Genomic DNA, 14,265 nt, shown 5'->3' with positions numbered 1-14,265 from the left:
GCTCGTCATCAAACGTCTGTTTGAAACCCTGACTGCCGGCACGAAAGTGTAATTATTTAACGCCGATAAATATTTTATCACGCATTAACGCAGGTTTAAAAAAAATTTTTGGGGAGGGCTTTTGTGCCTTTAATGGATAGGAAAGTTCAGAGAGACAGGAAGCAGGGATCAGAGAGAGGGGGAACAATATGCAGCACTGGGCCGTGCTCAACCCACTACGCCACTGACCACCCCTGTATTTTTTTTGTTTTTTTTTTATTATTATAAAACTCTGTTGCTCACAGGCTTTTATTTTGTAAAAGTCTGTTGCTGTCTGCTGCGGAACCGGAAAAGAAAGTAATCGGCGGATCCACCAAACATAGAGAAGGGTACAGAACTTTTACACGGCCATTTTCATTTTAAAGTTCTTCCAGACGGCGGAGTCGACAGAACCAAAGTCATCTGTAAACACTGCCAAGTTGAATTGTCTTCTCAGCGTAGTAGTTCCAGTCTGAAATATCACTTAAAGGCAAAACACACAACTGATAGCAGCAAGTCATTCAAGGAAACAGACAGTGGAGCGAGGCTTCTACATAAAAACTACAGAAAGATGCTGATGTTAAAAGTGTGTTTGCACAACAAATGTTATGGCACTTTCATTCATATGGCAGAACATTAAAAATAAAACTAAATGCTAAAAGCTATACACTACTTTTGAATTCATTTTTCGGATTTTGCGTACAAATGCGATTAATCGCGATTAATCAGGGAAATTATGTGATTAATTAGATTAAAAATTTGAATCGTTGCCCAGCCCTGAAAAAAAACAGAAAAAAGTGGGCCATCTGAGCCACACTGCCATACCATGTTATTTAAAAACATAGAATTCGCCAATTTGACAGGGCCCTAAACCTATTTTTCTGAATCATACAGTAAAAGATTCATTAAACAATCTTGTTAGAAAAATATCATGAGGTTATACTATAAGAAAAGAAGTACTGTGTGCAAGAATGTTTTACGGTGTTGGAAGATTGAGGGGCACAATGTGCTGTGGGAGTTCTCCTCTTATCTTGTTAGTTTAACCTTGGATGCTGATGAAGGCCTCCTATCTTTGCTAGTTCTATCTTCTGTATGAACCTTGATTTACTGAACAAAGAAGTCTGACATGATGTTCTTATATTAACTACACTGTACTCATCTAATAGAGATAGTGATCGGCGGGAACTACAGGAATGTTTCATAACCTTGTGTGTAATGATTTTGTAGTAGAAAGCATTAATAGCAGAAGTATCATTTTAGAACTCAGACAACCCTGTGTCAGCCTTATGATGCGTCGCGCAGACTTGTCTCCTTGCAGCGAGGGGAAACTTTTTGTTAACTGATCCCAGCGACTCTGGGCCTCATTGGGAGAATTTTCTTAACAACTCTTTCAGGGTAAACACACTCATTGAACTCCACCTATGGCCGCTGGAAAGAATCTTGCCAGAGATGTCCGATTCAAACATTTCACGGAGCAAAAAAATACTTTTACAACAAAATATTATCCTCAAGGCAACATGCAAGAGTGTTTGCCTTTACCAAAGAGCTTGCATCAACACTTCCAGTCCTTGGTAAGATCTCTAAAGTCCCAGACCAGATCAAAGACATGAAAGGAACAACGCCAGTGCTGAAAGACTGAAATGGGTCGGAAACCTACTCCAGATGTCAGATGTGGCTTAAAGACGGAGACCACATTAATGAAGACTACAGGTGTGCTCACCGAGAGACCGTACGGAGTAGTTGCTGATTGGCCTGTCAAACAGAAGAATGCAAATGAAGTGACGTACATCCCGATTCCAAAGAAAATCAGGATTGGTGATAACAATTAACTATATCAGTGCTACATTAAAATATAAAACTAATACCTTGATGCCTGGGAGACAAAGTAGATTTTTTTGGTTGACAGTTTGTTTGTTGTTTTGAAAAGTCTTTTAGCACTACCAAGTGGCAACGCTCATTTAGATTATGCAAAACTGATTACAAAACGGGGCTGCACAGTGGTGTGGTGGTTAGCACCATGGCCTCACAGTGGGAAGGTTCCAGGTTCAACTCCCAGCTGGGGCCTTTCAGTGTGGAGTTTGCACATTCTCCCTGTGTATGCGTGGGTTCTCTCCAGGTACTCTGGCTTCCTCCCACTGTCCAAAAACATGCATGTTAGGTTCATTGGTGACTCTAAAATAGTCCTTAGGAGTGAGTGTGAGCATGTGTGTCTCTGTGATGGACTGGCAGCCTGTCCAGGGTGTACCCCACCTCTCACCCCATGACTGCTGGGATAGGCTCCAACTCCCCCACGGCCCAACCATCCCAAATGGATGGATGATAGTCAAATGATTACAAATCATAGGAAAGTCATATTCCAAAATACTTTTTAATATTTCAGTAATGAATTGCAGAGAACTAATCTTAACTAACTAATCTTAAAAAAAAAAAAAAAGGGGGCGGACGTGGCTCAGTGGTTAGAGTCAGTTGTCCAGTAACCAGGTTCAATTCGCACTCTCGTCACTCAAAAAATTGGTGGAACTGACAGCTGGAGGGGTGTCCGTCTACCTCCTTGTCACGGTCGAGGTGTCCTTGACCAAGGCACCGGAATCCCATGCTCCCCGGCATTCGGCGTTCACGCTGCGAACGGCTGCCCACCTCTCCAGGTTGGCCTATGTCTCTATGAGTGTGTGACTAAAAGCGGAGGACAAATTTCATGTGTATGCATGACAAATAAATGATCTTAATCTTAATCAAACAGTTAGAAATGTAAGAGGTCATACAGGGTTTGTGACTTAATACTATAGTTTTGCCTGTAAGTATCTTAAAGGTAAGAGGGAATTAAGAAAAAAAGAAAGTTGTGCACACCGAAACAGTTTTCAGATACTTCGGTGCAAGAGTTTTTGTGGCCACTTAAGACACTTATCATATATACTCATATTAACAAGCATTGCAGTCAGATATGATCTTTGTTTTTAAAGGCTATAGGGCATAGTATTTGATAAAGTCTTGTTCTAACAAGACATCTGTGCCCTTAAAACAAATATTGGCCCAAAGTTCTTTTGCAAGTGGAAATAAAGAAACCTGGATGTCGACAAAGCACATCTGATACATCAATACATGGTCTATAATATGTTCAGTTCTGGAAGCCAGGTCAATTTAAAGACAAACAAATAGAAAAAAAAATCAATTTCAAGTAGGATATCTGTATTTGAGTTGGAACGTTCGTGCCATTTTTTAAAGACGAGTTGAGGGCACTTTAAAAATTGCCGTAACTTCCCCCTGTTTTGGTCGGTTTCAAGGCCACCCCTAACGTAAAAGTGTCTGCGAGATTAAAAAACGTGTGGGACCTCAGAGTAATAAGCACTTTAACATATTCTCTGTAGATGCAATGAAATTAGAGGGGCTATTGTTTTAATATCAGCCGAATTAATTTAAATCAAAAATAAAAATAAACAAAAGGTGCGTATTTTTTTTTAAACATTTCCCACAAGCACAACACAACATGCACTGCGTTACAGGGCTACTTTGTGGAAAGCTTCACATCCTGCATTGTGGCTTTAAGAAATGGGCTTCCTTGAAACCGTAAAGTTCCATGTTAGCATAGTGAAATTGACGAACATTGCAACTTTTAGAGATAACTTTCTTTGAGATAGTTTTAAACCTTTGCATGTTGGAATAGTGCCGTCCAACATCGTTTGTTTATTAAGGTTTCCTGTGAAGTAAGTCGATTCGTTTTGTCCTCAGATATGTGCGTTTGCAGACAGGGAGTGGCAAAATATAAATATATATATTTTTGACTATAAATCATCGAATTCATTTTAGTCGCTGACAAACTCCCTGTGTCCGGAGCTAATGGATAATTCGTCGTCGATAATCACGCAAGTACGAAGAGACGAGGAGGAAAACGCGACTTGTCTTGAGGAAGGTGAGTTTGGGAAAAAGTTTTTCGGAGCTGCGCATGACTATGTCAGCGGCTCACGAGACAGTACGGCTTGCGGCGCCGTCAAGCTACAGTGTCGTGTCAACTGTGCCTTTTAACTGAACATATTTCCCCTTTCAGAAATGTACATGCCCTGGGTTTGTGTTTAAAAATGTCTTTACAGGTTATGAGAGACAGTTGTAGCCGACTGAGCGCTGTGACGTAGACTGTCAGCCACGACGTTGGCAGCAGCTTTTGAAGGATAAAGTTGATTAAGTAGAGTTGATTAAGTAAAACAACGTGGACTTTTTAGTTCACTTTTTAGTTTCTAAAGTCCACGACATAAAATATGATAAGCTCAGATGTGTTCCGAATGAACGGTATTTACGAAGAATGAGTGGGCGTGGTCAGATACACTGACAGTCAACTCCGTTCAGGGCTCAGATTCTGAACTGCATCAGTTTATCTTTGCTTCTCACAAAATGAGAGCACTGTGATCCCTCAAATCCTACGTATGTTAATATAGAGACTGGAAAACATTACCAGCTTCACTGTTTACTGTGTTGTTGTTGTTGTTTTTTTTTTTTTACTGCAGCTTGAATAGTTGCAAAGTACGGAGCCCCTAAAGGGACATGGAGTTTTTTTTTTTTTTTGCGAGATTTCGCAAAAAGTATTGCGGAATCTCGCAAAAAGTATTGCGGGATCTCGCAAAAAGTATTGCGGGATCTCGCAAAAGTTTTTTTTTCCCACGTCAGTGAACCGGAAGTAAAACAGACACAGCGATGGAGGAGCCTACCCATCATCTTTTCAGATGTCTCTCACTTATGTCAAAGCCATGTCTACGTGCAAGAACGGATTTGATGCCTTTATATGTTAGGCCAATACTAAAATAGATATCATTAAACTTCTCCCACGGATGATGGGTAGGTAGGCTCCTCCATCGCTGAGTCTGTTTTACTTCCGGTTCACTGACGTGGGAAAAAACTTTTGCGAGATCTCGCAAAAAAAAATCCCTCCATATCCCTTTAGGTGCTCCGTAGTGTAGTATGTCTGTTTATCATCTCAACAATACAGTCAGGTCTGAACTTACAGTGGACACCAGCAGCCATCAGGTTGTCATGCTATCAAGCTACAAACCATTTCTGTTCTTATGACCTGCGGAGGGAGAATGGATAATGTCCTTGATTCTGTATGGGCCTTGTTCAGTTCAGTTCAGTTCAGTTGACTTTATTAGTACCCGTAGGTAGATTTGTTCTGCAGAAAATAGGAGAAGGCATCTCCCCCACCTTATTAACAGACATTAATTTGACAGAGGACAGGTCAAGACAATACAAAGACAGACATGGCATGTACTCACAATGCTCACTGAACAGGATAAAAGTAGATATTGCCCACAAGGCAAGGAACAATAAATAAAGGTTGAAACCAGGCTCAGGGTTTCTATGAATAGAATTAAGTAATAAATAAATTGTAAAATGGATCTCAGCAGTAAAGTGCGTTAGGTTTTATTTCAAAGCAGGGACAAAGCTGTTCCTATAGCGCGTGGTCCTAGTTCTCGGGACTATAAATCTGGCCGTGGTCGTTTTCATTTCCCTGCAGCAGGCTAACAATTACAGAGTCATCTGCATGCTTTAAAATAAGGCGGTTGTTAAAAGTGCTCTGACACACATTAGTGTATGAAATGATTAACAAAGGTGAGAGCATGCGCCCTTGTGGTGAGCCTGTGGAAGAGCACACTTTGTCAGATAAAAACCCATTAACTCTGACCCTCTGTGTCCTGTTTGTTAAGAAGTTTAAGATCCAGCCCGCAAGATTTGTACTCAAGTTAAAGTGTTCTAAAAGTTTCTCTGTTCAAATATGCGGCTGGACTGTGTTAAAAGCAGAGGAAAAAAAATCGATGAATAAAAGCCGGGCATGACACCCGATTCCTTCAAGATGTTTAAAAAAGCAAATTAAAAAGGGTGAGTGTGGCATCCTCCACTCCCCTTTTGGGCCTATAGGCAAATTGGAATTGTTCAAATCCGCTCTCTGTATTTTTCATAATTGCCATTGTTAAATACATTGCTGTCCAAAAATCTTGGGCAACCCCTCATTTCTTTTTGTTTTTCTTCCAATCAGCTAGACTTACTTCTAATAATTGATAATGCTCTTGAGCAATAGTTGTCCAAGCTTTCTGAAGGTCTTTCAAATTTTTACCGTGGACATTATTGATGTCCCTTTATCTGACCATTTTCAGAGGAAGGTGTTTGTGTTTTTTCTCTTGAGGTGTTAAAAAGGTGCCTGACTCGAGGGGTCAACCAGTTATTTGTCTACCCATAACAAACAGCTTTGCAAAGTACCAATTTTAAATGGAATCTTTAGGCACTTTGTTACTAGAAGCCTGTCTCAAAGACACATCATTTATTTCAGTTTATATAGTTGCATCTCCACGCATTAAAGGGATAGTTCACCTCTTTTGACATGATGCTGTATGACATCCCATACTAGCATTATTATTTATGAACATTTTCTTACCCCCCACTACGTACTGTGAGCCGAGTTCCAGCCTCGTTTTGGCGTTGATGATGGTAGTCCGGCTAGTTGGCTGGTGCCACAAAAATAAAGCGTCTTGCTTCTCAAAACAATATGCGTTCAAAAGAGTAATACATTTGCATCACAAAATCGTTCATCCAGAAAAAGTCAGACCTCACATCGCTTGGCGCTATTTTTGCCTCCCTTCATATCAATGCGTGCTGCCACCTGCCGATAGCCGCACCTGTTACAGTGTTACTGCTCGGTCTGCACTTCGGTCTGCACAGCATGCAGTGATACGAAGGGAGAGAGAAAATAGGGCCAAGCGATTTTGAGGTCTGACTTTTTCTGGATGAACGATTTTCTGATGCAAATGTATTACTCTTTTGAACGCATATTGTTTTGAGAAGCAAAACGCTTTATTTTTTAAGCCCCAGCCAACTAGCCGGACTACCTTTGTCAACGCCAAAACGAGGCTGGAACTCGGCTCACAGGACGCAGTGGGGGGTAAGAAAATGTTCATAAATGATATTGCTAATATGGGATGTCATACAGCTTCACAGAGGCGAACTATTCCTTTAAGAATACCAAAGATGTCACAATTTGACAGACATAGAACAGCAGTTTTAAGTTTTAAAAAGAACATTTTCTATAAAAGATAAACTGCAGAAGTGAGGCCCCTCTTACACTGTGATGACAATCAGCTGTTGAGCACATCCTGTTTATACCGTAACGTCCTATAGCACAAAACATACGTGCTACTGCCCCCTCCTACACTGACGAGTTAAGTTTATAAATTAAAAAAAGGTTTCATAACTCTGATTGTGTTTTAAAGGACCTGTATCATTATTAAAAGTAAATCAGTCCAGATTTGACCAGTCTTACTCTTGTAATTTTCATACAGGACTCAGTACAGGATGATGTACATGCCAAAAACAGCAGTGAAATGGCCTTTCTGCACATCCTTTTAGCTTGCAGATCAGAAGCTGTGAATCCTGAGACAACTTCTGCTGCATCTTCTTGGTGCTGTATGAACCGATCCAGGAAATGCATCACTGTTGCGAGATAATGCAGAACGCATTGCGAGGAAAAACAAAAGTTATTGCAAGGGAATGCAAAATGTATTGAGAGGGAACGCAAAGGGGGGAAAAAAAGGAAAAACCTCCCGCTGTCCCTTACAGGGCTTTGTATCCTGGCTGTTTTTGGAGGCTGTTTCTCGTTTTGGAGGTAAGTTGAAAAGCTGTATTTTTTTTGTCCAGACACTGGTAATATGAGAAGACACAGCAGAGGACCTCCCATTGCTGCTGATTCTTTACATAGTTTTGGTGAAGATGAGCCCTTAGATCAGCAAACAAAGCAAAGAGTAGTGGAAAAGGTTTCAATGGAAGCAAGCTTTTCGAATGAGCTTATGCATGCAGAAAGCTGATGATGATGGCTATTTTTCCATTTCACCCAGAAACTTATCATACCAATTATCGTTATTTATTCATTCCAACCAGAAAGCAACAGTTACATGAAGCTGGTTTACATTGTTTTATTTTCCTAGTGATAAGAACATAAGATTTGCTATTTCACGATTCACATATTTTCAAAGAGGAAAGCCACCCGGAAACCAAAGCTGCTTTCATTTTATGTCACATGAACCTCCTCTTGTCGAAGCTCAGTTTTCAGGACGACATATCCGTCAGCTATTGTTTGCAGAGATTGTTTGGTTGAGCCAGGCAGCTGTTAGGTGACTGAGGGCGACGTTGACAAATCATGAAACAATTTAAAAATCTTAGCTGTGGTAAAATGGCAAGCTGCACCTGAGGAAGCATATGCCTTATCAAAGGAGACCAAACTCTGAATAATATATTAGAGTAACAGGACTGGCGTGCTATTTTTGGATGGAAGGCCTTAGTCTGAAGATGGAATTCCCTGGACTAACAGGAACACAGTGCGGAATGAAGTGAGTCTGGTGTGAGGGGCTGTTTTTAAAGAATTAAATGCTGCTTGATGTCCAACAATTCTCATTTTAATGTGCAATCATGTTGGAGGTGTAAATACTGGTGTGGTGGCTGTAGAGTTAGCACTTTTTGCTCACTTGTGTGAGTAAAAAGTGATTTGGTACACAAACCTCGTGCGGTGGCATTCCTTCCACCAGCTGAATCTAAATGAAGTAATTCATCTAAATCAGGAGCTGTGGGCCTCCCCTCACACAAAGCTCAGAATGAGAGACTTAAAAAGGGCCTTTCAATTCCTTTGTGGTTATTTAGTGTCTTTGTCATTTCGCATTTCATTGTAGCATGTCTTTGAAGCCATTTAGGTTGCTTTGAGTCTTGGTGGTTGTTTTAATTCTTTGATGTTGTTTAGTGTATTTTTGTGGTGAGTGTACCTGTCTTTGTGGTGTTTTGCATTTCCTGGTGGTCGTTTTGACTCTAAGGTTGTTGAAAAAAATTGTCAACTTATGAACCGGCGCTTTAATCCAATCTCACACATTTCAGTAATTCTATGTGAGGAGGCCCCCCATCCACTTTGAAAACCTTTGCCTTGAATAAATAAGCTCATTTAATTACATACCCACAACCAAATGAAAGGGTCTGCATGTGAAGAGCAGGTTAAATGAAAATAAATGTAAATTCAGAACTTTCTGCTTATCGCTTTTTGTAAAGCCAACTCCAGTCAGAAGGTGGCAGTACTGTCCAGCTAAGAAGTAAAGGCCAACTCCTGCCTGTTCTCAGCTTATGCCCTCCCAGCCAACAGGTCATACGGCCAAAACATGGCTACCATCTAGGAGTGAGGGGCCTTAGAGAAAAGAAAGAGATGGCTTAGTGTCCCAAGTTGCTGCAGATATTAAGGATGCTAAAACTCCAGTAGCTTAAAATGTTTTGCACCCTTTTTCTTGATGTCTTGTTTCACATTAACACTGTCATATCAAGCTGCATCAACTGCTAACAGTTTTAACAGTAATACCCCCAGCTTGATACTATCAGACAAATACTTGAATACTTTCAGATACAATAATGTTGTATGAACTGAACCAGGCCCAGCTCTTCCACCACAAACCTGATTGCTCTTGAGGAGTGCAAAGCAAGTTGTCAGACTGTAACAAATATCACGTGTCAGAGTCCCGGAAAGTGAGTCGTGGGGGGCCTCATTCTTTCTGCGTCTGGATAGAAATAGAAGCAGTTGAGTACACCGAGACTCCTTGCCCACATAAGACTGCTTTGGACTAAGTAGGATAAAACATGCTGAAGTGGCGTGAGGTCGTTGCTGCCTCCAGAAAATGCTGTAACCTCATTATCAGTGTATGATCCTCTTGGACAAGAAAGTGTGAGGATTGCTGCAGCAGAGTTTGCTTCTTAATTTTCTGCTACCTAATTATAGTGCACGTTGTGCTGATTAATCTAAATGATGAGGAGTGAAAATGATGCCTTAGAGAAAAAATGCTAAAATAGGTTTCAAAACTTCTCACCGCTCTTTAAAATAGAACCGCAGGGGAAGTGATTCATGGGAGGTACTTACTAGGTAACTATTAGTGTCAAAAGGTTGTCTCCGGTCCAGCATACCCTGCAGACGACCCAGCTGCAGATCAGTATGCAACCCACACATGAGACTGATAAGTCATAAACGGTTAAATACACCAGGTCAGGTAAGTTTTATGTGTACAATCTACTGGATAATTATCCCCAAGTCTCTTTTTCTGTGGCCAATATAACAGGTGCATCACAAAACCCTTCTTATCATCACCACATTGGCACAAGATTCAGACAGGCATGTGTTAAAAGGTCCCTGTGTCTTATTTTGTAAAACCATAATTCATTGCTTTCTGTGTGATTAACAGCTACATTCCAATATATCGAGGAAGTGCTTAGACCCAGGTCATGTTCCCACTTTATTTTTAGTAAAGTTAGTGACATGCTGCTGGGATGTCAGTGATGGGTTCTTAGTTGTTACACGTCTTTGGTCTTGAATGAAATATCTAAACAATTATTGAATGTATGGCAAATCAAATCAAATCAAATCAAATTTATTTGTATAGCACATTTCATGTACAAACAGTTCAAAGTGCTTTACATAAAATAAAAGCATTGCAGCAGGGAGTGCAAGAAGCATTAAAAATACATAAAATAATATAAAGAGAAACAAATAAAATCATTTAAATGAGTTTAAAATCAGGCAACAGTCTAGATAAGTTAAAAGATATTTCATGCATAGACACATGAGAAAAGAAATGTTTTTAACCTGGATTTAAAAATGTCTACATTTGGTGAAAGTTTAATCTCCACTGGCAGTTTGATCCACTTCTTTGCAGCATAACAGCTAAATGCTGCTTCTCCATGTTTAGTCTGGACTCTGGACTGGACCAGCTGACCTGAGTCCTTGGATCTAAGAGCTCTGCTGGGTTTATATTCTCTGAACATATCACAGATGTATTTTGGGCCTAAACCATTCTGGGATTTGTAAACCATCAGCAGGCTTTTAAAATCTATTCTGTGACTGACTGGAAGCCAGAGTAAAGATTTTAAAACTGGTGTGATGTGTTCAGATCTCTTAGTCCGGGTTAAAACTCTAGCAGCAGCGTTCTGGATGAGCTGCAGAGGTTTAATGCTCTTTTTGGGAAGTCCAGTTAAAAGAGCGTTACAGTAATCGAGTCTACTGGAGATGAATGCATGGATGAGTTTCTCCTGGTCTTTTTGGGAGAGGAAACCTTTAATTCTGTTGATATTTCTGAGGTGGTAAAAAGCTGCCTTGGTGACAGCTTTGATGTAACTGCTGAAAGTCAGATCTGAGTCTATCAAGACTCCGAGGTTACCAACTTGGTCAGTGATTGTAAGGTCCCGAGTCTCAAGATATTTACCAACGCTGACCCTCTTCTCTTTGCTACCAAACAGAATGATCTCAGTTTTGTCTTCATTTAATTGTAGAAAATTATCTCTCATCCAGGTGTTTACTTCCTCTAGACACTGACTCAGTACGTCTGCTGGGCTGCAGTCGTTCGGTGACAGAGACACATAAAGTTGTGTATCGTCTGCATAACTGTGATAATTGATGTTAAAATTCTGCAATATCTGACCCAAAGGGAGCATATACAAGTTAAACAGAAGAGGTCCAAGAATTGACCCCTGGGGGACTCCACAAGTCATGGCCACTCACTCAGATTCATAGCTGCCAATAGTAACAAAATAACTCTGGCCTTCTAAGTAGGACCTGAACCAGTTAAGGACCGCTCCAGAAAGTCCAACCCAGTTTTCCAGCCTGTGCAACAGGATTCTGTGATCTACAGTATCAAATGCAACGCTGAGGTCCAACAGAACCAGGACTGAAACATTACCAGAATCAGTATTCAACCTGATGTCGTTTAACACTTTGACCAGAGCTGTTTCAGTGCTGTGATGACGTCTGAAGCCTGATTGAAAGTTATCAAGACTTCCACTTTCATTCAGAAAGTCGTTGAGCTGGTTAAATACAACTTTCTCAATAATCTTGGATATAAAAGAGAGATTAGAGACAGGTCTGTAGTTGTTCATCATAGAGGCATCTAGAGTTCTCTTCTTTAGGAGTGGCTTAATGGCAGCTGTCTTTAGTGACTTAGGAAAAATGCCCGATGACAGTGAGCTGTTAACTATTTGTAGTTAACAGCTCACTGTCTTGGATAAAAGTTGATCAAAGGCTGGCATGTAGCCTGGTGACATTTTTGTTTAACATCTGGCGTGTTGGTAAACCTAACAATTTGTTACTACATCTAGAACCCATCAATACTAGACATGGCTATGTTACTGAATATACTTCTGGTGTTCACTTTACTCTGCCTTTACCAAGAACTAATGCACTAAAGAAGACTACAATGTACAGAGCTATAACGTACTGGAATAAGCTCCCATTATATTTAACCATGATAAACAAGAAAGTAAGCTTCAAGAAGAAACTAAGAGAAGCTGTAATTAGCAAGGAAATCAATTTTTAGCTCTTTGGCCTATTCTGAAACTCCCCAGTGTGTAGAATGGAATGTTTTTGTTGTTTTGTTTTTGCAACAAATTGAGGGTTGAATTGCATTATCTCTCAGATCCGTTTTGTTAGATTTGTTAGATTTGTTTGTTTTATTTGTAATGATTGTATTTTATTTTATTGGATTATGTTTGTAGTTTCAAGTGTGAATATTTGGACCCCAGGAAGAATAGCCATCACTGTGGTGGGGACTAATGGGGATCTGTAATAATAAAATAAATAAAATTCTAGCCACCAAGCTCGGACAGGAACATTTTATCGCAAAAAACAACTTCTGGGGCCAAAAACTAAGTTTATAATGAGCTGCCCAGTTTCTTTAATGGTCACATAATTCTGGCTTTAATAGTGAGTCAGTCGTACTTCCCCATTGAAATGACTCAATTTAGATGCTGTCATAACTGATGGTTTTGGTTTCTATAAAGGTTTTCCCTTGTATCACAACTGTTAATGGGATGAATTTCTTCTTTCTTTATTTCTTTATTAAATCTTAAAATTCTCAATATGAGAAAGGTAAAATTATAACTTCTGTCTTGAAAAAAATCCAAGATTGTAAAAGTCAAATGATGAACTCAAGGGCTCAAAATAATTATCCTCAAACTGATGGATGACATAGTAATTAATAAGTCCATATTTACCAGATAAGATGTGAGCTTACTGCTCCTTCTGGATCGATTTAGTTTTCTAGAATGTCGCCAGACGTATTCTACTAAATTTGGCCTCAAATGTTTGCACTCTTTGAGCTGCAGAGGAAAACTAAAAGTATGTGCTGGGACCCAACTCTGTGCAGAATACTAACTGTATATAAGACATTTTTGTAGTTGGTATACACTAAATCGTCATACTTCTCTGATTCAGGTAAATGCTACTTCTGAATGTATTTTAAGGGCAGATGTCTTTTTTTTATTTTTATTTTTTTAAATTGGGCTTATTTTGGGAGTGGTCAGACCAAGAAGTAAATATACATTAAAGCTTGGGGAGTTTTTTATTTTTTTATTTTATTTATTTATTTATTTTTTTGCGGGGCTTGAGATAACGAAGCAATGTGGATGTAATGATATCGGTGCTTTCTAATTCACGGCGTGCACATGTCATTTAAGATTGAAACAATAGCATTTATTGTCTTCACGGTAAAAGGGGTGGTGTATAAAGTGTAACTGTAACATATTGTATATTTAAAAAAAAAAAAAAAAAAAAAGTCCATATTTAGTATATGGATTACATTTGGTACACACCCAAAGCTAAGATTATTTTCACCGTGGATAACAGTTGACCACAGATGATATACACTTTATGTTTAGAGGACCACTTTGCCTGTAGGTACAGTATGGCTGTACTTTTATGCCTCTTTTCCACATACATGTGTGTTCATATGTACGAGTCAGCTGGAAGTGCACTCATTATAGGGATACCCATGATGTTCCATACTGAGGGTGTGCAAAACTCAGCATCCTATTTCTTTCCCCTGCAGTATTTGCCCAAAGTACGCGGCTGTGGCTCAGTGGTTAGAATGGGTCAGAGTGGTATAAAATGTTGGTGGTGTTATAAGGCTCAAGAGTGGGTCGCCCAATAACCGGAAGGCCACTCAAAGATTGGTGAAACTGACAGCTGGAGGGGTGTCAGTCCACCTCCTTGCCACTGCCGACGTGCCCTTGAGCAAGGCACCGTTCCCCCATGCTCCCCGGGCGCTGTGATTGGCTGCCAGTGTATGGCATCTGTCTCTATGAGTATGAGACGCTGTGCATATGTGCGTGTTCAACAGGTGCCAACCTGGATGGGTTAAAAGCTGAGGACAATTTCGTGTATTTCCTGTACATGACAAATGAATCTTAGAATGTTAAACTTTTTGC

At 39.9% G+C, this 14,265-nt stretch overlaps 1 protein-coding gene across 1 annotated transcript in view; it reads left to right on the top strand.

Moving 5' to 3' along the window:
* Window positions 1–3,557: 3,557 nt before the first annotated feature.
* LOC142396383 (carboxy-terminal domain RNA polymerase II polypeptide A small phosphatase 1-like) overlaps window positions 3,558–14,265 on the top strand; it is a 29,854-nt gene continuing 19,146 nt past the window's right edge. The window contains exons 1-2 of the mRNA XM_075479057.1: window positions 3,558–3,719; window positions 3,823–3,925. Coding sequence (XP_075335172.1) covers window positions 3,853–3,925 — 73 coding nt within the window. The 5' untranslated portion in view covers window positions 3,558–3,719; window positions 3,823–3,852. The remainder of the gene's footprint in view (window positions 3,720–3,822; window positions 3,926–14,265) is intronic.

Source organism: Odontesthes bonariensis, chromosome 12 (assembly GCF_027942865.1).
Source record: "Odontesthes bonariensis isolate fOdoBon6 chromosome 12, fOdoBon6.hap1, whole genome shotgun sequence".
In the NCBI taxonomy this organism is placed as follows: Eukaryota; Metazoa; Chordata; class Actinopteri; order Atheriniformes; family Atherinopsidae; genus Odontesthes; species Odontesthes bonariensis.
The sequence above is the reverse complement of the archived record's forward strand: the minus strand, read 5'-3'. Positions and strand labels throughout refer to the sequence as shown.